The sequence below is a fragment of the Pipistrellus hanaki genome (genome assembly GCF_964339955.1).
Source record: "Pipistrellus hanaki genome assembly, chromosome: 4".
In the NCBI taxonomy this organism is placed as follows: domain Eukaryota; kingdom Metazoa; phylum Chordata; class Mammalia; order Chiroptera; family Vespertilionidae; genus Pipistrellus; species Pipistrellus hanaki.
Genome location: NC_140506.1, coordinates 91,634,938 through 91,657,948, shown reverse-complemented (window position 1 = coordinate 91,657,948; position 23,011 = coordinate 91,634,938). Strand labels below are relative to the sequence as shown.

The 23,011-nt window shown below is 45.8% G+C and overlaps 1 protein-coding gene and 1 pseudogene across 2 annotated transcripts in view; one reads left to right on the top strand and one right to left on the bottom strand.

Annotated features, from left to right (window-relative positions):
• CRAMP1 (cramped chromatin regulator homolog 1) overlaps positions 1-23,011 on the top strand; it is a 77,266-nt gene that overhangs the window by 13,844 nt on the left and 40,411 nt on the right. Inside the window, exons 3-6 of the mRNA XM_084882564.1 lie at positions 1,495-1,688; positions 9,274-9,427; positions 17,133-17,216; positions 20,969-21,017. Of these exons, the coding sequence (XP_084738690.1) occupies positions 1,495-1,688; positions 9,274-9,427; positions 17,133-17,216; positions 20,969-21,017 (481 nt within the window). The remainder of the gene's footprint in view (positions 1-1,494; positions 1,689-9,273; positions 9,428-17,132; positions 17,217-20,968; positions 21,018-23,011) is intronic.
• LOC311621608 (protein LSM12-like) lies at positions 9,821-11,925 on the bottom strand (annotated as a pseudogene). The gene has a single exon. The product of its transcript is annotated as a protein LSM12-like (transcript).

Sequence of the window (23,011 nt, the reverse complement as noted above, 5' to 3'; positions counted from 1 at the left end):
CATGGAAGCCCTGTGTTGTACTGATGGCATTTTCCCCTTCATGTTTTTTAAGGTCTCTTCTTGAGATTAGTAACTGATGCTTTAAAAGCATTTGTGAATTTGTAGTCACTCTCTGAACACCAGATTTGCTGGTGGTAATTGACAAGAAAAAGGAGTTTTAAGATTTCTTTTTGGTGGTCAGATTATCTTTTTTATTTTTTTTATTTTCTTTATTGATTATGTTATCACATAGTTGTCCTCATCCCCCATTCCCATTTCAAATCCCTCCCCACATATATCCCCACCCCCTTGTAGTCCGTGACCACTGGTTAGGCTTATATGCATGCATATAAGTCCTTTGGTTGATCTCTCTCCCTTTCCTACACCCTCCCCTAAATTCGTGGTCAAATTATCTTTAATTGAAATATTTTCTTTTGTAGTTTAACTAGCTGGGCATTCTACTGCACCATTATTGATATCACCTACGATGTCATGAAGGTGGTGGCCATCAACACTGGGCAGTTCCCAAGATCTCTTTAATGGTTCCAGAAAGTTCTCTAGCTAAAGACCAGTGCTGCATCTGTCCAGCAATGTTGACAATCTCATCAAAAGTGGTATTTTCACTGTGCTTAATGGGTTGTTGTTGTTTGCTTCTTCCTTTCTCTTGACGGTTCTTCGAGGGCTTTGATGATCAGGGCGGAGGCAGAAGATACTACCCCAATTTGGGTCTGTCTGTTCTGAATGGTCAATGCCACTGTAATTCTCAGACCCTTCCAATCATCTGTTGCTTTGGTGATGTCATCACAATTGTTTTTGGAGACAGTCCCAGGGGCTGATCTTGGGAGCCGGGGCTAATGTGGCACCACTTCTCCACTGTGCACCTGGGGTATAGGACTTTGATTCTGTTGGTGGTTGTACTTGGCGGCATGGTGGAGGCGGCTGGTGTCAGATAAACCCAGATTCTGGACAGCGAAGAAGTTTGCACCACGGCCTCCTGGAGCCAAAAGCTATAAAGACTTTTTATAGATATTTAGGGGTCATATGATCAGATTTTCTAAAGTACTGATTATATCTAAAAGAAAACAGTGTTTTTCACATCCATTTAAATATTTTCTTGAGTTTGAATTTGTTTATTTAAAAAAAAATTATTTCAACCAAACCTTCATTTGAAAAAGATACTATGAAATATGTTTGATGTCAGTTCCCAGCGGGGAAAGAACTGTATACCTCCATTGTGGACATATCATTGTGCTCTTTAAATGATCCCACCTAAACGCTCTTTCTCCTTTTTTTTTTTTTTCTCACTGAAAACATAGGAAAGAGTCACAGGTCAGGTCAGGATGATGTCTTTCCTGAACAGCCCCATTGGGCACAGTGGGTCCCAGGTGCTGTGCCATTCTATAGCCTGTGGCTGAGGAACGTGCAGCGGGGCCGCAAGTGGATCCTCAGGCCATGGGGCCTTCCCAAGCCTCCAGCTCTTTGGAACAGCTCACTGTATAGTTCTTTCTCTCAAAGGAGCTGATGGTGGTGGATCATCATCCGGAAATGGGCCTGGGGTTGCCCCTGCTGCCCCTGCAGGGGCCTCTCGCTCCACCTCCCGGAATTTAGGATCTTCTGGCGGTGAGAAGGAAGAAGGCAAAAAAGTCCGGCGACAGTGGGAGTCGTGGAGTACTGAGGACAAGAACACCTTCTTTGAGGGGCTGTATGAGGTGAGTTATGGGACCAGAAAAGCCAAACTCCCAGCTTCATATCACTTGTACTTCTCTTTCAGTTTCCCTTTGCCTTTTTTTTTTTTTTTTTTTTTACTACATGGCTACTAGATCTACTAGGTCAGCAGTTTCAATGGGGAGCCCGGGCTGACAGGTGTGAGTCATCAGGGCTGAGGCCCCACCCTCTGACCATGGCCTTCTATCGCTTCATTGTGACTTCAAAAGCTGTTCTAGAGAGGTGGCTATTTGGAAGTTTCTTTATGTTTCTCTCCTTTTCTCAGATTCTAACCATTGTCTCTCAGACATATTCTTAACTGCAGAGTGGTACCTTTCTCTGTGGCCTTCCCCTTGTAGTGGAGTGGGCCAATCAAGAGGGATGTTCTCTGAGGGAGAAGGGCAAGAGGACACCTGCCACATCAGTCAACGCAGCTGGTTCAGTCCTAAAAGCTGACCTGGGACAGGCTGTAAAGTCCTAAAGATGGAGAAAAGCTGCTTCCGGATCCCATAGCTCAGTGGTTGGCAAACGGCGGCTCGCGAGCCACATGCAGCTCTTTGGCCCCTTGGGTTTTTAGCAAAGGCCAGCTTAGGAGTACCCTAATTAAGTTAATAACCTATCTATATAGTTTAAGTTTAAAAAATTTGACTCTCAAAAGAAATTTCAATCGTTGTACTGTTGATATTTGGTTCTGTTGACTAATGTGTTTGCCGACCACTGCCATAGCTCAAAGAAATGGCCATTTCTGCCGGCCATTTTACTTTATTTGTTTTGTTTTCAAATCTTTGTAATGATAGTAAACATGCTTTTTTTTATTGTCAAATGCATTAATATGATGTTTCATAGTTCTTTTTGTTCAGTACTTTTTTTCATGCCTATAAAAATTCTACTCTCAAGTGTAGGTAAATTCATAGTCTATGTGTTTTCTGTCTGCTTTTGTAAATAAAACTTTATTGGAACACAGCATTGCCTATTTATTTATATATTGTCTCTGGCAAATATTGACTGCGGTGATAGAGTTGAGCAGTTACGACAGATACTGTGAGTGGCCCCCAACATTTGAGCGTTAACCTTCTGGCCAAACCTTGCTCCATTTAACCATTGTGTTGTTCCTGTTCCTTCCAGATTATAAATAACAGTACAGTGAGTATCTTTGTGTGCATACCATATTTTAGGATACCTCTTTGGACAATAGCAGTGGTCGGCAAACTGCAGCTCACGAGCCACATGCGGCTCTTTGGCCCCTTGAGTTTTTAGCAAAGGCCAGCTTAGGAGTATCCTAATTAAGTTAATAACAATGTACCTACCTATATAGTTTAAGTTTTAAAAAATTTGGCTCTCAAAAGAAATTTCAATCTTTGTACTGTTGATATTTGGTTCTGTTGACTAAAGAGTTTGCCGACCACTGGGCTGCAGAATCTAAAGTTGGTTCAGTCAGTGAGCCTCATTCTTTTTTTTTTCTTTATTAATTTGAGAATGATTTGTTGTTCCACTTATTTATGCATTCATTGGTTGATTATTGTATGTGCCCTGACTGGGTTTTGAATCCACAGCCTTGATATTCAGGACAATGCTCCAACCAACTGAGCTACCTGCCAGGATGAGCCTTATCCTATCTAATAATCCTATCTAAGAAAAGGGTAATATGCAAATTAACCATCACTCCATCACAAAGATGGTGGTGCCCAGTCCCCTCAGCCTCACTGGAGTCCCCCAGTCCTGGGGTGGGCTGCTGCTGAGAGCGGACAGTGTGAATGGCCTGGCAGAATGCTTCATCGCCATGCCAATGGAGGGCCTCTGGGCAGCGGGTGCAGAGTGGCTGGGGCTGGACACTTGCTTCGTCATAGAGGGCTTTGGGAGAAGCAGGGGGGAGGTTCGCAGCTCTCCAGCGCAGGCCTGGAGAGGAGATGGCGGCCCGTCTCCCTCGGAAGCAGCGCGGCTCCCAGCAGTGTCCTGCAATTCCCGGCCTACTGTGTGCAATATCATGCGATGGGCTACTAGTTCTTTTAATAGTGAAGGAATTGGAGTGATAGAAAAGTGTGGCCACACCTATGAAACAGTTTTATAAAGGAAGCAGGCTTTGAAATTCAAACCATGAAGTGCTCATAGAGACACCAGAAAAGGAGACTCGTAAGCGGAGGCAGAGAGCTAGAACTGGGTGCCAATTTCTGAACATTCCTGGGGCCGATGGAGCAGTTTGCCAGTCCCGGATCGAGGATGCCCATGTGTTGGTGTCATTTGACTCAGTTGTCCAAGAAGAGAAGGAAGTATACACATAGACTTGTTCTAGTAGGTGCAGAGTCATTCAAATAAATTCAAATGTGTTCTGTTTTTTCCCTTCGGCAGTTTTAGAGTAAAGTACAGAGGCTGTTTTTATATAGGATTATGTCCCTAAATTGCCTGCTTTAAGCTTTCTGTTAGGCATAGACGACTTGTGATTCCTGGAATGTTCCTAGAATAGCATCCTTTGCTGATGCCAAGTTGAGACAGTTACTGCTTTAATGGGGCCCTTTTCTCTTGGGTTCTGCAGGGCGATTGGCAATAGTTGTCGATTAAAAATAGGAGGGGAAGAATTCCCAATGACCTGGCTTTACCTTTTTTCAGATGTATTAGTTCATTCCCTTTTCATTGGGCTAGCCTTCTTGTTTTAATTTTTATACCGGGTAGGTATTTCTTTTGAGGTTGCCTGAATCCCTTGATTAGTAATAATTGGCTATTCTGATCGCTTAATGCTTTCCACCATTGGTACTATTTATGCCAAATAGTGTGAGAGTGTGTGTGTTGTTGTTTATATGTGTATTGGTATGGGTGAGAGAGACAGAAAGAGAAAGAATATGAGTGCCGGCTTTATGTGAGTCATTTTGTGTGTTTGACCAAAACTCAGTAGTCTGTTGGGTTCTCGATGTATTCTGATTAGCTGGGGCATATATGACCATGAACATCTTGAACTACGAGATATGGAGGTAAAGGCTTCTGCTCTGCAAGTGTCACTTCTGCAGTGTTTGTCCAGGTTGTCATTGCCTTTTTTATACGTACAAGTCTGACAGAGACCTAGCTCAGCGCAACAGCAGGAAACAAGGTGACTGGTTGAGTGACTTTCATGACTGGGAGGGACAAGGAGGGGCTGACTCAAGCTGGCAATGTCATCTGTCCTCTGACATCTTCTTGCATTGGGAGTGACATTTCTGTGCTTATTCTCATTTGAGATATTCCCCAGAGGCAAGACATCCACCCCCACCCCTATTCCAGTTAAGACTGTTCTGAGGAGAGTCCAGGTTGGGTGAGCCCATCCTAAACTCCTCCCTGTAGCCAGGGTCATGGTCATGGTCTCCATGACAGAGGAGGTGAAAAAATCCTAGACCCACATCATCGTCCTTGACATCCTCTTACTCCATTTCAGTGGCAGTTCTTCACAGAGCCTATTGTCAGCTTTCCATTTTCCCATCTTATGTCTGTCTGACTGTATTTGCTTCTGTGGTCCAATTCTTACTCATAAGGCCAGTATCCTGTACTTCTTGTTCACCAGGTTGATAATTGCTGAAAGCCTCATCTAAGTGTAGAACACTATGGTCCTGCTAGAAATGCTTGGAAGCGCCCAGGAGAGGCCGAGCTGTCTTGAGCCTCTTATTGATAGGTATGGGGCATGCTGACTTCAGCTGCTGCTTGTTTGAGAGATTTTAGGAAAGTATAAAGACTGAGCCAGGACAGGCCATTCATATGGAAAAGCCGCTGCAAACAGCTTGGATTGGGCTGCAAATTGGATGGGACAGGGTCTCAGGGAATCCCCAGGGCAGATCAAACAGTGCAAGCCAGGCTGATGGGAACTCGGGTATGACTGTCAGTCAGCTCTGTGATGGAGGTCTCAGCATAGGAACACTGGCCCCTGCAAGCATCTCTGTTTAGGAGAAAGCCACCCCCAAGTTCTTGCTCTGGTGCCAGACAATCCATTTCCTCTCCGTATGTCCCTGGATCACTGTGAGTCATTGCCCTGGTGCTGAAGCTCAGAGGGAGCAAGTCCATGTAAGTTCATGCGCCAGCCCTTTAAAAGGGTCTCCAGCTGCTTCCGCCGCACTTGGCCACAATCCCTGCTAGTTTTTACAGCTTGAAGTTATGGGGACTTCTGTTCCCAGCTCTGGAATCGTAAGCTGGGGGTCTGGTGTGGGACCCCTTGCTCCTCATGGGAGACCTCCTCATGGGAGGCCTCTGCAGCCAAGGTGTCCCTCCTGATTGAAAAAAAATGCCACACATGGCTGTCAGACCAACCCGTTTCATGCCTCCGCCCCTCCTACCAGTCTCCGTGTGCTTTCTTCTTTACTTCTCTAATTGTAGGACTTCTATTAAGCCAGCTTTCAGGAGGTTCTGAATGATGGTTGTTTCATATTTTAGTTGTATTTTGATGTGGTTGTGGGAGGTGGTGAGTACTGTCATTTACCTACACCTCCATCTTGGTTCTTTCTTAACTTTTCATTTTGAAACCATTTTAGACTTGGAAAACGTTGCAAAGAAAGTACAAAGAACTTCATGTGCCCTTCACTCTGCTTCCCCAATGTTCACATAACTGCAGTATGGCCTGCAGATAAGGAGAATCACTGTGGGTACAATACCTTTACTGACCTGAAAGCCTTACTCAGATTGAGCTGGTATTCCCACAGACACCCTTTTTGGATCAGGACTTAGCTGTCAGACCAACCCGTTTAGTTGTCGTGATTGCTAAGTCCTGGAACAGGTCCTCTTCACCACCACCCCGCCCCCTCTTCATGACCCTGACAGTTTTGAAGACTCCTAGACTGTTAGTTTGTGGAACAGCCCTCAGTGCGGGCTTACTAAGGCTTGCCTCCTCATGATTCAACTTTTTTTTTAAGGATAAAGTAAGGTTTCATTTATAGTCTTCTAGTAAAGGGAACTGATTTGATTTTCATTTTGCATTTTTGTTAGGAGCATTGCAGGAGTTGTGCTGCCTGTGGAGCATCCTATCTAGAGTGCAGGGTGCAATCTGCCTGTCCTGGTGGTGTGCATGTGCGTCTCCTGGGTTCTCCGACGCCAAGTCATTTTTTACTCTGATAACGAGTCAACACCCTGTTTCTCATTGTTCTTACACTACTTTTAGCCACCATAGCAGCTTCTTCCCTGAAATAACCGTTACAGTGATGTTTGCCTAGTGATGATCTTTTGACTCCATTATTTCTTTTTTTTTAATATATTTTATTGATTTTGTACAGAGAGGAAGGGAGAGAGATAGAGAGTTAGAAACATCGATGAGAGAGAGTCACCGACCAGCTGCCTCTTGCACACCCCCTACTGGGGATATACCTGCAACCAAGGTACATGCCCTTGACCGGAATCGAACCTGGGACCCTTCAGTCCCCAAGCCAACGCTCTATCCATTGAGCCAAACCGGTCTTGGCGTGACTCCATTATTTCTATGTTTATTTTATTTATTTATTTTTAATATATATTTTATTGATTTTTTTTTTTTTTTTTTTTTACAGAGAGAAAGGGAGAGAGATAGAGAGCTAGAAAAGTTGATGAGAGAGAAACATCGGCCAACTGCCTCTTGCACACTCTCTACCGGGGATGTGCCCACAACTAATGTACATGCCCTTGACTGGAATCAAATCTGGGACCTTTCAGTCCGCAGACTGATGCTCTACCACTGAGCCAAACTGGTTTCGGCAATTTCTACATTTATTAATTGGAAACCCAGTGCAAGAAAAAGTGCTCTCTTCTTCGATTATGTATTTATTTGGCTTTTTATAGTATTTGTGTAGACTTAGGTATATTTAGGCTATTCTGTAGGTCTGTGGTCAACAAACTGCGGCTTGTGAGCCCCATGCAGCTCTTTGGTCCCTTGAGTGTGGCTCTTCCACAAAATACCATGGCCTGGGTGGGTCTATTTTGAAGAAGTGGTGTTAGAAGAAGTTAGTTTAAAAATTTTGGCTCTCAAAAGAAATTTCAATTGTAGTACTGTTGATATTTGGCTCTGTTGACTAATGAGTTTGCCGACCACTGCTATAGGTCATAACCCATTCTTATTATTGTTATGTGTTCCCTTTTATTTTTCATTTACAGTTGACATTCATTATAATTGTTGATTTTGTTGCTCAAATTGTTCTAGATTTGGCCATTGGTAATCTCTTCAGGTTGGCTTCTGTGTGCTTTCAACACGTTCCTATTATACTTTGAACATCTCCTCACTTTCTGGCACCACAAGATATTCCAGATTCACCTGGTACTTTCCTTGTCCCAGATCTGGGAGCATCCATTTCTCCAGTGACCCCTGGTTCCCTTTGGAAAGTGGGATTTAGAAGCTAAGGATGTTTGTTGATGCTGGGGTGCCGTTACCTCTGGGCCCTTCATAGAACTTTTTACTGGCTTGGTTCTGATGAGAGTATCAACAATAGGTTCCCATGACAATACCTGAAACAACAAAGATGGTGACTGTTCCCTAGGACATAAATCTTATATAATAAAAGAATAATATGCAAATTGACCGTCACGCCAACACACAAGATGGCGTGTGGACACAAGATGGCAACCACAAGATGACCAGCAGGGGAGGGCAGTTGGAAGGGACCAGGCCTGCAAGGGAGGGCAGTTGGGGCCCATCAAGCTTGCAGGGGAGGGCAGTTGGGGTGACCAGGCTGGCAGAGGAGGGAAATTTAGGTGACCGGACCCGCAGGGAAGGGCAGTTGCGGGGGACCCAGGCCTGCAGGAGAGAGTAGTTGGGGGACCCAGACCTGCAGGGGAGGGCAGTTAGGATGACCAGGCCTGCAGGGGAGGGCAGTTAGGCATCAATCAGGCTGGCAGGGGAGTGGTTAGGGGGTGGTGATCCGACTTGAAGGCAGAAGCAGGGGCAATCAGGAAGGCAGGCAGGCAGGCGAGCAGTTGAGAGCCAGCAGTCCTGGATTGTGAGAGGGGTCCCAGATTGGAGAGGGTGCAAGCTGGGCTGAGGGACATCTCCCCTCCCCTGTGCACAAAATTTGTGCACCAGGCCTCTAGTTCTTTTCTGAAAAATCTAAGATGTATTTGGCTTTTGCATGGAGGTGTTGAAGAACGGGACAATCTATAGATGTATTCCGAGCATAGTCTGTGTGCTTCTCTTGTTAAATGTTAAAATTTGCTATCCCTATTGAAATGTAGAATATATTTTATGTAATGAAAATGCTGAGGGTGCTTCTGAATGGTCAATGTCTTGTATTTTAAGATACCAGATACACAACCTCTGAACACCCCTGTCATGTTCTGTTCTGATGATTGTTTCACAGAGCTGTCTCATTCAGGGTCTTCAAAGAACTGTAGAAATTGGGCCATTTGCCTGAGTAATAAGCTTTATGTTTTTCCTGCTCTACGAGTCTTGCCTCTTTGATATTCACTGCTTTGAGAGTTCTCGCCCTGTGTTTCCATTGCTGCTCTAGCCGTTATGATGATGAAAATCTGAGTTCAAGGGGAGCGAGGCTGAAGTTGATGCACAAATAAGAGCTGTGAAGAACTTGAGTGGTCACAGTGGTCCCCTTTTTTGGAAGTGTCTGTGTCGTGCAGAAGGCTGCCTTGTTTTAACCTCTGTGCTTTTACCGTGGGCTTATTTTCCAGCATGGAAAAGACTTTGAAGCCATCCAGAACAACATAGCTCTCAAGTATAAGAAGAAGGGCAAGCCCGCCAGCATGGTGAAGAACAAAGAGCAAGTGAGGCACTTCTATTACCGCACGTGGCACAAGATCACCAAGTACATCGACTTCGACAATGGTGAGCGTTCGAGGCTCGGTGTCCGGGGAAGCTGCGGGGCAGGGCTGGTCAGGAGCAGTTTTTGAAAAATCACAGGACACTCTCTGGTGTCATTCTTGCCCAGCCATGTGGCCTGGAATTTTTTTTTTTTTTTTTTAATATTTATATTGATATAATGTTAAGTATTAATATATTTTTTTTTGCTCTTTTTTAAAAATATATATTTTTATTGATTTTTTACAGAGAGGAGGAGAGAGGGATAGAGAGCTAGAAACGTCGATGAGAGAGAAACATCACCAGCTGCCTCCTGCATACCCCCTACTGGGGATGTGCCCGCAACCAATGCACATGCCCTTGACCAGAATCGAGCCTGGGACCTTTCAGTCCGCAGACCAATGCTCTACCACTGAGCCAAACCGGTTTCGGCTAAGTATTAATATTTTTAAATATATTTTCACATATATTTAACATTAAGAAAAATAAAACTAATTCAAGCGGTGCCGGGCAAAAAAGGGAAAATTTAAAGTGTGACGTCTGTCTGCTGTTCTAGTCCCAACTTAAGTATCATAGTCAACTTATTTTATTTTGGAAGGGAAGATGTAAAAGTTTTTTTCTATCATTCAGAAGGCGAGTATAGCCACTTATAAAAATAGAATGGCGGGGACAAACTAGGAAATGCAAGTCAGAGGTGAAAGGGTAGAGCCAGAAAGAAATTTTCAAAATAAAATTAGCAAGGAGCCTGATCCAGAAGAGGGCTATGAAGAGGAAATGGTGGATTAGTCTGTTAGTCGGATAATGATTCAACTTTTAACACGGTAAGCGCCAAGCCTGTTGTGGGTTCCTTTCCGGTTAGCCCGTGATACCCGATTTCACCGATACGCTGGCGGCTGGAGACTGACAGGTCCAAACGGAAAGTATAGTGTCAGTCACTGGTGATTGATGTGGCGCTTAACGTGGTAAATTATTCTCTTGTTCTTTTTGTTGGGTTTCTTCTGTGTTCAAATCTAAGACTTAGAGATGCTGACCCATTGTTAACAAGAGCCGACAGGAAATAGAGGATCCCTTCCCTCCCCCAGCCTGCCTCCGCTGAAGCCACCACCATCGCCTCCTTGGCTGGATGCTGGACGAGTCCTGCATGGATGTGGACTCAGGGCGACAGGGCAGCCTCCTTCTGTGGTTGCTGGGCTTGTGAACGCTGCAGAGTCTTTTGGCTTTCCACATCTCTAAAACTATTTTGTGTACATGGCTCAGTGCACTGCCCTCTTTGCTTTAAGTTTTTCCACTTGATATGAGGATGTAATAACAGTTCCCATGACTGAGATGTTTTTTCTTGCCATTTAGCGTTGTTAATGCTCTTGTGAATGGTCTGGAAGAGCAGATGGCCCTCTAGAGAGACACCAGCGCTGACTGCACAGGCCTGGCTCAGTTTTTCCTCCTCTGTCTGTGCTTTGCTGGCTAGTTCACTGACATTGAATGACGCTAGGGGAGGAGGAGTTTCTGTTTGGTCATCAGTTTCCCCTTCTGAAACATAAGTTTATGAACAGGATGCCTACATGGTTGGGCTTTCCCCTGGAAGAGGGACGTTTTAAAGCCAGCAGTTTGGATTGGTAGTTGAAGGATATTGCCCTGCCCTGAAGCCGCTACTCCTGGCATGTCTGGCAGGACACCTGGCCCCTAATGCCGAAGCATTTGCCCAAAGGAGCCACCATCTTGGGAGAGCAGCTGTGGCTGGCGGCAGCTGCAGCCCGCGAAAGCCGGGCGTCCAGTGAGCACTGCCATGCCTGCCAGGCCAGTTTCACCTTCTTTGATCTTACTCTTCATTTCTGCAGTTTTGGCCATAGATCATTCATTCCAGACATTTGCTTTTACTGACCTCACTTATTTCTGATGCTTCTCTTCAAATAATACCACTTTTGATCCAGAATATGAACCCTTGCTGGTGTGTTCAGTGGTTAGAGTGTGGGTCCTGTGCACTGAAGCATCTCGGGTTCAATTCCTGGTCAAGGGCATATACCTGGGTTGCAAGTTGATCCCTGGCCCCTGTTGGGACGACGCATGCAGAAGGCACCCAGTTGATGCGTTTCTCTCACATCGATGTTTTTCCTCTCTCTCCCCTCCCACCTTTCTTCCCTTCCACTCTCTAAAAATCAGTGGAAAAAATGTCCTTGGGTAAGAATTAACGAAAACAAAAAAAACACACAACTGTGATGGCTGAGTTAGATCACTTCCCCTTTGAACCTGTGCTGTGAGTCCTTTGTGGCAGCCTTCTCTCCCTCTCTGCCTGCCCTCTGGTGTTCTGGCCTGGTCAGTGTGTGCTGGCCAACTAGAATAATCAGGACTGACCCATCAGGATGCCAGGACCAGGACTGCCTCCTCCAGCTTAGAAAGACCTAGAGAGCCTGAATCAAGCTGTCTCTTTTTTTGTAAAGGGTCATATGATAAATATTTTTGGCTTTGGGGGATTTGCAGTCTTTATCAAAATGACTCACTCTCTTGTCTTAGCTCATTGTAGACACAATGTATGTAAAGGAACGCATGTTACTATGTTTCAGCAAAACTTTTATTTACAGAGAGAGGCCCTGGGCAGGATTTGGCCAGTGAGCCTTTGTTTGCTGGTCCTGCCCTGGAGAAATTTGTTTGGGGGCCCCAGCCCCAGGCAGTCATAGCAGTTAGCTGATACTTTCTCTGAGTAGATTTCCCCTTGAATCTTCATGGATATTTCTTACCCACCAGTCATGGTTTCTCTGGGTCTGTTTCAGAGCTTTTCAGACAAGTCCCCCTAGGTCAGTAGTTCTCAACCTTTCTAATGCCTCGACCTTTTAATACAGTTCCCCATGTTGTGGTGACCCCCAACTTCATAACTGTAGCAACAAAAATAATTTTAATAATAATTTTTGCTACTGTTAATGAATCGTAATGTAAATGTCTGTGTTTTCCGATGGTCTTAAGCAGCGGTTCTCATCAGAAAACACAGATATTTACATTACGATTCATTAACAGTAGCAAAATTACAGTTATGAAGTAGCAATGAAAATAATTTTATGGTTGGGGGTCACCACAACATGAGGAACTGCATTAAAAGGTCTCGGTATTAGAAAAGTTGAGAACCACTGCCCTTGGTCCTTTTCTAGATCATTGGTGTTCTCCCTCTTTCTGGTCTTGTTCTCCTCTAACCCATCGTCCACACAAGACCCATGTCTGCCTATTCCCCTGCCTGAGCCCCCTCCCCCTGCCCTGTCCCATACCCTTATCCTACCTGCCTTGGCTCCCAGGATGGGCTTGCCACCCTCCTGCTAACCTGCACTTCTTTTGTGTCTTGTCTCCTGCCACCCCTACTCTGTTGTCCTCCCTAACCCCATTCACCTTCCAAGACTGAGCTCCTATGTCAGTGCTCCCAAAATCCTCCCGTGAATTCCCTTCTGCCCTCACTGCCATCTCATCATCCCCTCATGGGCCTACTCTGTGCCCATCATTGAGCACATTTCGTACTTCTCCCTGGAAGTTCTATCGCCCTCACTGCAGATGAGAAAACCCTGGCTTAGCGTTGGAGGCCCTGGCCCAAGCCACCCAGACAATAAGCTGAGGAGCTGTGCTCCGTCGGCCAGCACCTCACCGTTATCTTCTGTAAATGTAATGTTTTCAGACCACGTCTTCATGCTGCCATAGACTTTTCCCATGTTTTTCATGAAATGTTAATTCTTTGAGTTGACGTTTTTAAATGAAAACCTTTCCTTTTGGACTTAAAATCCACTTCTAGTGTGTTTTTTTTTTTTTTTTTTTTTTTTTTTTTTTTTTTTTTTGAAGAGTTCATCTTCTTAAAAACAATTGATAAAGGTAGGGAGGAGCACCTGGCAATCAAGTGCGTTCTGCACACAGCAAGTTCCATCTTCACAGCAATACCCCGTATGAAGTACCTTTTTTTCTGCTGAGCTAGTTTTTGGCTCCAGCAGGTTCTGTCTGGCCAGGAATGCTCTTGTTTTTCACTCGTCATTTTAAGGCAGGGGTCTTCAAACTACTGCCCGCGGGCCACATGCGGCCCGCAGAGGAGTCTGATCCGGCCCGCCAGGTTTTTTGGGCAGTGAGCGCAGCCGAGGTGTTACAGTAGGAATTAGTAGTTCATATAGTCCGGCCCTCCAGCTCTCTGAGGGACCGTGATCTGGCCCCCACTTTAAAAAGTTTGAGGACCCCTGTTTTAAGGTATCTTTCCGGCTCCAAAGCCTTCCACCAGCCACATCGTGCGGTCCTCGTCCCAGTCCTTGCAGAAGACATGTCTCAGTGTTTGCTGTACGTGGCCAGGGACTGCCTGGGAGAGAGCTCACCATCCCAACTCCAGTTCCTCTAGTGCAGGGGCCGCCTGCCCAGCCTGTTATCTTTACGGGGGAAGTATAACACACACAAGCATTGTATTGAAGACCGTTAAACAGCGTATCTGTTTATGTGAGATTGCCACGTTCTGCAGACCACGGAAATGGGTGTCCACTTTTGGGGGCAGTTCCTAGGTTTGACTCGGCAGGCCCTTCACTAATACTGTTTTATTGGTTTGCTTTCAGTGTCCATAAAACCGTTAATATAGGATTTTCTGCTGGCTTTGGTGTATTGTGGCAAGTTAGCAGCGTTTTGTTCTTCCTCAGGTTGGCAACACAGTGTCTGCGTGCTGCTGTGCTCAGCCATAGCTGTCACTGTTTTTCAGATTACTAGCTTGTTTGAAATATCAACGCTGGTCGGGATCCTACTGAGCCCAGTGCTGCTACTAATATCTGTGGTCTTCACAGGCAACCTCCCTCCCTTTCTGGTGTCACTCGGGAATAAGTTTAGCTGTTTGGCTCTTTCCATCTTGTCTTTTGCATCGTTCTTTTTTTGTTACGTATCATATTCTTGAGTGACTTTCTGAAAGTCAGTCTGTGAGTGCAGGCCCTTCATCCCCTTTGGCTCTTCTGGAAAAACTCTTCCAATGAGAAAAGTGTTGTGTGAGGATTGGGAAGCTGCTGGGGTAAAGTGTGGAGGCAGGGGGGGAGAAGATTCCAGGAGCTGTGAACTAGCATGTTCTGTCCTTTCAGCGAGACCATGCTATGGCAGAGTGGGCAGTGCTGCAGGGGACGCTCAGATTCCCAGTGTAGATGTCAGTGCTGAAGAGCTCGGGGATGAAGAGAGGAGGAATCTGCTGCCCTCGGGTTCTATTCCTGTACTGTTCCTTGGTTCCATGGCAAGCTCTGCAGGATAGACCCAACATGTGTCCTTCCTTCCTGTGGCCTGTGTTTCCTTTTCTCCCTCCTCTCTCCTACCTTCTTTGCATCTCATCAATTCTTTTTGCTGCTGTTGTCCTGATGTGCCCTCACAAGCAGTGCCTGCCTGCTTTCTGTTGAACTGATGGCTCTGCTGAGGTTCTCTAGCTGGTCCTGATAATGTCTCTAATGTGGTGACAGCCAGTTGGGGACATTAAGCCCCCGGGCCCATCTGCCTCTTTGTGCTGCCCTGGCATCTGCATTGGGGCTTGGCACTGTCTGCCATTTCTCAGCCCCTCGCCCAGCCCCTGACAACCATAGTCTGCTTTCTGTCTCTGGACTTCCCTGTGCTAGACATTTCATGTAAAAGGAATCCTGTGGCCTTTTGTGTCTGGCTTCTTTTGCTTAGGGTGATGTTTTCCAGGTTCATTCAGGTTGTAGCATGTCTCAGAACTTCTTTCTTTCTTTCTTTTTTTCTTTTCTTTTTTTTTAAAAATATATTTTATTGATTTTGTACAGAGAGGAAGGGAGAGAGATAGAGAGTTAAACATCGATGAGAGCCAGGACCGGTTTGGCTCAATGGATAGAGCGTCGGCTTGGGGACTGAAGGGTCCCGGGTTCGATTCCGGTCAAGGGCATGTACCTTGGTTGCAGGCATATCCCCAGTAGGGGGTGTGCAAGAGGCAGCTTATTGATGACTCTCTCTCATCGATGTTTCTAACTCTCTATCTCTCTCCCTTCCTCTCTGTACAAAATCAATAAAATATATTTATAATAAAAAAAAAAAAGAAAAAGAAACATCGATGAGAGAGAGTCATCGATTGGCTGCCTCTTGCACACCCCCTACTGGGGATATGCCCGCAACCAAAGTACATGCCCTTGACCGGATTCGAACCTGGGACCTTTCAGTCCCCAAGCCAACGCTCTATCCATTGAGCCAAACCGGTTTCGGCAAAAACTTCATTTTTTCTTATGGCTGACTAATATTCCATTGTCAGGAAAAAATATATTTGTTTCTTCATTGAATAGTGAATCTTTTTTTTTTAAATATATTTTTATTGAATTTTCACAGAGAGGAAGAGAGAGGGATAGAAAGTTAGAAACATTGATGAGAGAGAAACATCGATCAGCTGCCTCCTGCACACCCCCTATTGGGAATGTGCCCGCAACTAAGGTACATGCCTTTGACCAGAATTGAACCTGGGACCTTTCAGTCTGCAGGCCGACGCACTATCCACTGAGCCAAACCGGTTTTGGCATGAATAGTGAATCTTAAAGTGTCCTGAATTTTGGTCCCCTGTGAGATCTGTGAATCTTTCAGAACATTCTGGAACGCTTAGTGTGTGAAGTTGGCCGAGTCCTAGGCTCTTTAGAACCTGTCAAAGGTCAGAATCCTTGTTTTAGATTATTTATTGCAAGACTTATTCTTCATTTGCTAATTTTTTTTTTCTTTTCCTCTTCTGTGATTATTATCACACATCGCTGAATGTTAGGACTTTGAAAAGGGGTCTCTGAGGAGGAACAATATGAGGGTGAAGGACCAATGACATGGTTTGCTGCTCTGAGATGATCTAAAAGGTACACAGATTGCACTGTAGCTGGGCTTCCAAATCACAATTAGATTTGGTTTCATAAAATACAAAACTCAAAATAACAGTGTCTCAAGCATGTCAAATTTCATTTTCTCATGTCAGAGATGCCTGCAGTGGGTGGTCCAGGGCAAGCACCAAGGACCCAAGACCTCCTGTCTTTCTGCTCTGCCATCCCTAGCACTTTGCTGTGACTAAGATGGCCCCAGAAAGCAGTTCTGAAGGAAAAATAAGCGTAATTCTGCCCGAATCGCCTTCTTAAGGAACCTTTCAGAAGTCTCCCACAACACTTCTGCTCAATCCAAAGGCTGGGACTTAGTGGTGTGGCCATGCCTTTACCCATCTATGTTGCTTCCCAAATACAAGTGGGCCTCTTATTAGGGAACAGTGGAGAGTGGGTGCGAGCAGTCTTGAACAGTGGAGCTATGGTTCTAGCCCCAGGCCCAGGTCATGTAGATCAGTGGTCAGAGGAGACACGACAGGTCAGCTTCCACAGTTCCAGGTCTGCCCGCCTCACACAGGGCTCAGGCTAATTCTGCAAATATGGAGGGAAGAGGATGACAAGTTTGGTGCTGGTCGTGTCCCAGCTCCTCTGCCTCCTTGGGAACCGGCTGTGTGGAACGTCCCATTTTCTCCTCCCAGGGGACTAATCTGCTTGTTAGGACTAACCCCCCCCCCCTCTTTTGGTTTTAACTTTTTATTTTGAAAATTCCAAAACAGTACTGTGCTCCCATACACTCTGTCCATCTCCCCTGATGTCGATATTGTGTAGTTCCAAGGTGCAGTGAGCAAACCGAGGGATCAGCAGTGTGGAATGTTCCCCTCGCGCTGCTTTTGTGCACAGGATCTGGCCAACGCCGGAACAGCTGTGTTTTCCCCTCTTCTAAAACTTATCATTCCTGTGTTTCATTTCAGTGTTCTCTCGAGGGCTGAAGAAGTCATCTCAGGAGCTGTATGGTTTGATCTGCTACGGCGAACTGCGCAAGAAGATTGGGGGCTGTGAGTACGAGCTGCCAGAAGGCCCTCCCGGCTCCTGGCAGGGCCTGCTGTCCTGGCACTATTGGGTCTTGGTCCCGGTGGCCCTTCTGTTTTCCCTCCAGCTTTTGTCTTAAACGTTTTAATATACAATGAAGAAGAATGAAATGACTGCCACATGCCTGCACTTAAACTTCCCAGTTGGTAGCCTTAGTTACATCTGCCTGTGCAGTCACACCCTTTCTTCTCCTCCTTCACATAGTTGCTTGTTTTCTGCTCAGCCTTTTGACTTTAAATTGCAGACATCCTAGCACACCCCTAAATCCCTCACCCTCTGTCACCTGAGAACAGGACATTCTCCTACACACCTACAGCCCTATTATTACACCCAACACATTTCTCAGACAGAGACCACAATCTTACCTAATATCCCGCCCATATTCAGATTTCCCAGCATGTCCCAGCATGCCAGTGAGCACCTGCTGAGGACATTGCCCTGCTCGTAGCTGTGGTGTCCCTTAAGTCTTTTGACCTAGCAAAGCCCCCACTTTTGTTCTTTAGTAACACTGGTACTTTGAAGTGTGAGGGCCCCTCCCTTTGCATGGCTCCGATCCTCTCCTTGTGACTAGATTCCCTTCCCATGTAGAGGGTGCTCTTGCCTTCCCGGACACCTGTGCCCGCTGCCTTGCTTCCTCATTTGGCCACATACAAGAGGGCGCACCTTGCCTCTGCACATTTCACTTGTCGGCCTGTCACGCATCCACAGAGGCACTCTGAAGGTTAAATGTGAGCATATGAGATGACCATAGACATCATCTTACCAGTCACTTCACATGTCACTGCTGAATGGGCAGGTGGCTGGGGGTGTGGAGGCAGCAAAAGGTTGGGGATGATGGGCAGTCACTGATTGCTCTGCACATCTGGTCTGTGTTTGGTGACCTCCCCTTTCCTAAAACAGGCAACACTGTGTAAGAGGCTCTGAATGGAACAAGCATCTGATTCCCTACCCTGTCCTCTCCACAGTCTGAGGACTTCTTTGTAAAACCCCACCCAGCTTCTGCTTTGAATGGTCTGTTCAGAGGGACTGTTGCGCCGAAGCTCCCTTGAGTCTCTACTTTCTCTTCTGCACCTTCTCTCTGCTCTAAACCTAAAATCTTTATTCTCATGGCAGTGTGTGGGTACCACCTTCTTTGTTAATGATTCATGACCGCTCCTCCATGCCTGCCACATCTGAACCGCTCAGCCAGTCTCTGATTACATACGAATCATCCTCTCGTTGGCTCCATGCCCTTGGGTAGCTTCCTGTCACCCCTGGGTTATCACCTGGCCCCCTGACCCAACGGCCTCTGCATTTGGACCTCAGCTCATCTCCATGCTGGGCGCCCCTCCAGCTTGGCTGCTCTTTCCTGATGGTAATGCCTGGTCTTCTGTCTCAGCCCAGTTACACGTCACACTTGCACATTTAAACACACACATATACCCTGGTGTGGCTTCTCCCTCTCATCCCCCACCCACTGATGCAATTGGTGGGACGCTGTTATGTCATTTTGTGAATCTTTTTGAAGGACATACTTCCACATGCAGCCTTCTGCAGAGTGCCCTGTACATGGCAGCCTCTCATAGCTGCTTATGGTAATGCTTTCTGGGCTGTTCAGTGAGTTAGTGTTCAGGAGGTCAGAGCACGCTTTTTAATTCCTTTTTCTAACTGAGATAATCCAGGTATATGCAAATCTTGAAATAGTAGACTTTGAGCCCCTGCTATATTCCAGGGACTTTGACACATATTACCTTGTGTAAAGCATCGTAACAGCTTCATGAGATGGCATTGTGCCTGTCTGGAAAATGGACTGAGGACAGTCCATTCTGATGAAAAACTTCTGACTTCAAGCCTCCTTAGCTGTTAAGTGACAAGGTTCCATGCTGCCTCCAGTCCTGATTTTTACACCCACGCTATTCCATCTGCCACAGCACCAGTGTCGGGACAGGGTGAAGTGGGGACACTATGGTTGCCTGTAGTACTCACCAGTTTGCTTCTCTTTGAAGGGCAGTTTTTTGAACCATGCCCCTTTTGGTGACTCAAATCCTAAAGTTGGGGTGGTGCCGGCCTTCTGTCTTACCTGTCTCACCTGTCAGACACAGGAAGACGGGCCTCTCCTCCCCTTTACCTATGAACTCCTTTGATCATGCTCAATGTTCACTAACCTCCACAGCAGGCGGGGCCACCATGTCACACATTCTCAGCACTCCCTTCCTCCAGCATCACAACTGCCTTTGCACTTGTGAGTGCTTGTTTCATTTAGGCCCACCTGAAGGCAGGTCTGTGTGTGACCTCTTTTTTAATGAGCAAGTCTATAAGTTCGCCCTTTCCGGGCCGTGCCTTCTTTCCTGAACATCATTTCATCTGGTACTGTTTCTCTTCAGCCTACAGAACTTTTTTTAATTTTTATTTATTTTTTACAGAGAGGAAGGGAGAGAGATAGAGAGATAGAAACTTCGATGAGAGAGAAACATCGACCAGCTGCCTCCTGCACACCCGCAGCCAATGTACATGCCCTTGACCAGAATCAAACCTGGGACCTTTCAGTTTGCAGACCGACGCTCTACCACTGAGCCAAACTGGTTTCGGCATACAGAACTTTTTTTAATCTTTGTATAATTATGTTGGCCATGAATTCTTATAGTTATTTATTTATCTGAAGTCTTTATTCTTATGATACTTTGCTGGGTATAGAATTCTGGTTGAAAGGTTTTTTTAAAAAATATATGTATTTTTATTGATTTCATAGGGGAAGGGAGAGGAAGAGAAAGATAGAAACATCAGTGATGAGAGAGAATTACTGATCGGTGTTTGCGCGCGCGCGCGTGCACACACACACACACACACACACACACACACACACACACACACACACACTGGGGGATTCGAGCCCGCAATCCAGGCATTTGCCCTTGACCAGAATCAAACCCTAGACCCTTCAGTCTGCAGGCCGATGCTCTATCCACTGAGCCAAACCAGTTAGGGCTGAAACATTTTTTTTCTTTCATCACTTTAAAGATGTTCCACTGTCTCTGGCTTGTACGGTTTCTGGTGAGAGGTCACATCTATGTCCTGGTTCCTCTTGAAGAGATGTTCTTTCTCTAGCTGCTTTTAAGGTTTTGTCCTTGTCTTTGGTTTTCAGTCTGGCTGTGTGTTTGTACTACCCCCTCCCTGCCAAAAAAATATATATATATAATCATTCAGAGACTTTACAGTGAGCACCCAAACATTCACCACCTAGATTATCCCATTACCTGGTTTCTTGACTTGCTTTCTCGCATGTCCTGAGGACAGTACTAAGTACCCGGAGGGCAGGGGGAATGTGCAGTCTCTGGGCTGATCATCCAGCAGACCCTGTCACCTAGGGCTCAAGCTGACTAAGGCAGGCCCGCAGGAGAAATGTGCGCAGGGCGCAGTGGTTACTAGAGGAAGGAGTCTCTAAACTCGCAGGTGAGGACGAGTGGAGGTTCAGCATAGCCCAGGGGTCTGAGAGAGTTTTTTGGGATGAGTGATCATCTGTGCAGAGTCAGATAGTAGTCCCATGAGAAAGTCTGGGTGTGTGGAGAGCACATGCAGATGATGCCTTGTTTTGACTTGGAGGGAGGGGCTGTAGCTAACAGGGGTTTTATTTGGAAAACCTTAGATATTCTGTTTGGATTCTACAAGGAAGATAATTATATCTTTACTAGTTTTATTCCTAACTGCCCCAAAGTCATGTTATTTCTTTTTCTGTTTAAAGGTATGGATGACAAGAATGCCACAAAGTTGAATGAGCTCATTCAGGTTGGGTAAGTACAAATTACATTATGAGACACCACCTGCTCATGTTGGGCATTTGCATTGTTCTCTGAAGTACAGAACTAGAAATATTCACCTGTCCCTCCCACTCACCCCGCCAGAGCTTCTGCGCTTTCACCCGGACCACTCCGTTCCTGGTCTTAGGTCACCTCCCCCACCACCCAAGAACTCTGCTGGTCAAAGTTCAGCTGTCCTGTAGGTCGCACTATCTCCTGGAACAGTCTTCACTGGCCTCTGCTATATCCGCAGAGCACCGTCTTCCTGTACCTCTGACTCTTGTCTCCCCCAGCCCGGGGTTGGATGGCCTGTGAGCCCTGTTTCTCAGGTGTGAGCTCCTGCTAGATGGGGCTCGCTGTATGTGCTTCTGCTCTGGCTTTAGTCCAGCATGGATGCTTTTACAGATGTTCGTGTTGCATTCTTAAGGCTTTATTTCTATGAACTGCTACCCTTTTGCAGCCAGTCATGGTAGTAACTAGGATGTACATACCACCACATGTGAAAGAACAGACTCACTTCAACTGCCAGGTGTGTAGGCAGTCTTAACTACTGGTGGTGTTGGGCAACGGGAGCCGTGGAGGGTATCGTCAGGCAAGTAGAAAGAGGCCACCTGCCATGGGCTTGTGGATCATTTGTCACCTCCCCACCCCATTTACCTGTTGCTTCAGCATCCCATATTCCTTCCCACCCTTACACTTGCCCTGTGTTTGCTCCAAGATTTGGACCATCTGAGTGGTGCTGTGTGCATCTGAGGAACCTTGTTAGGTCGGGGAATATCCTTGGCTGCGATGGTTTCTGATATTACTGACTCTAGTAGGTGAAGGAGCATGCTTCCTCTGTGATGCAGTCTTTTGGGGCAAATCTCACTTCACCTTTTATTTCAGTTGTCTCAGATTCGTTGGGTGAGCAGGTATTCCTAGCTCTTCGCTTTGGAGCTAGTTTGATGGAAAAGCAGTGAGTTTGCTTGGCTTTGTCTTAGTTTTTCTTTTTTGTGATAGCACAGAGAGGAGAGTGTCCTACATGAGAGTGAGAGGAAGGAATGTTTTGATAAGTTTGAAAATGGCCAGAGAGTTGTTTTGGGGGGCTGCTGGAGGTTAGAGAGCACCAAAGCTCCAAGCTGAAAGTCTGAAGGTACCAATAAACCCAGGAGGAGAGTTGAGACTTCTCAGTCTCGGCAAGCAGATGTCTCAGTGAAGCCCCAGGTGAGATGATGGGAAGGATGTTTCCAAATCATCAGGGTTTCAGGAGTGTCTACATCATTGTATGTGTTTTGACTCCTTACTTAGTAATATTATAGTATTGAGTTACAATTTACAGGAAACATAGATTTCCATCAGCTTATACTGATAGAATCGATGATTGATTGATTGAATGAATGAATGAATGAATGAATGACAAGATGCTAATTTTCCATGCAGAATTCTACTTAATTTATGTAGATACTCTTCCCTCAAGGAGGGGAGCATAGCTCCCTTCCCTTAAGTGTGAGCTGTTCGAAGTGACTTCTTTCTAAAGATGACAGTATAAGAAGGGGGTGGGGAGGAGCATAGAATGGCGACACCTGACAGAGACAACCTCAGTCAGATCAAGGTCTACGCCAGCTGTGATAATCCAGGTTGATGGCATGGAGAGACATGGTTCTATAAATAGGTCTGCTCTCCCTAAATTAATCCACAAATACATGCAGTTGCAATCAGAATCACAGTGCAGTTTCTTTTAATATTAAATTGAAATATGAAGATATTTCTGTGGGAAAATGTATAGACCTTAAGTGCATAACTTTTGGATTTTCACAAAGTGGTCCGACCCAAATCAAGAAACAATAAATGTTACACTACCAGTCTTCTCAAAAACCTCCCTTGTGCCATTTGCACTCCACTTGGCTCAAAGTAAGAAGAAAGGAAATTGAAATGGTATCATGCTTCACGACTGCATGGAGAGGTCTGTTTGCAAACAGCAGTGACAGACCGTGCGTTTGTAATATGTC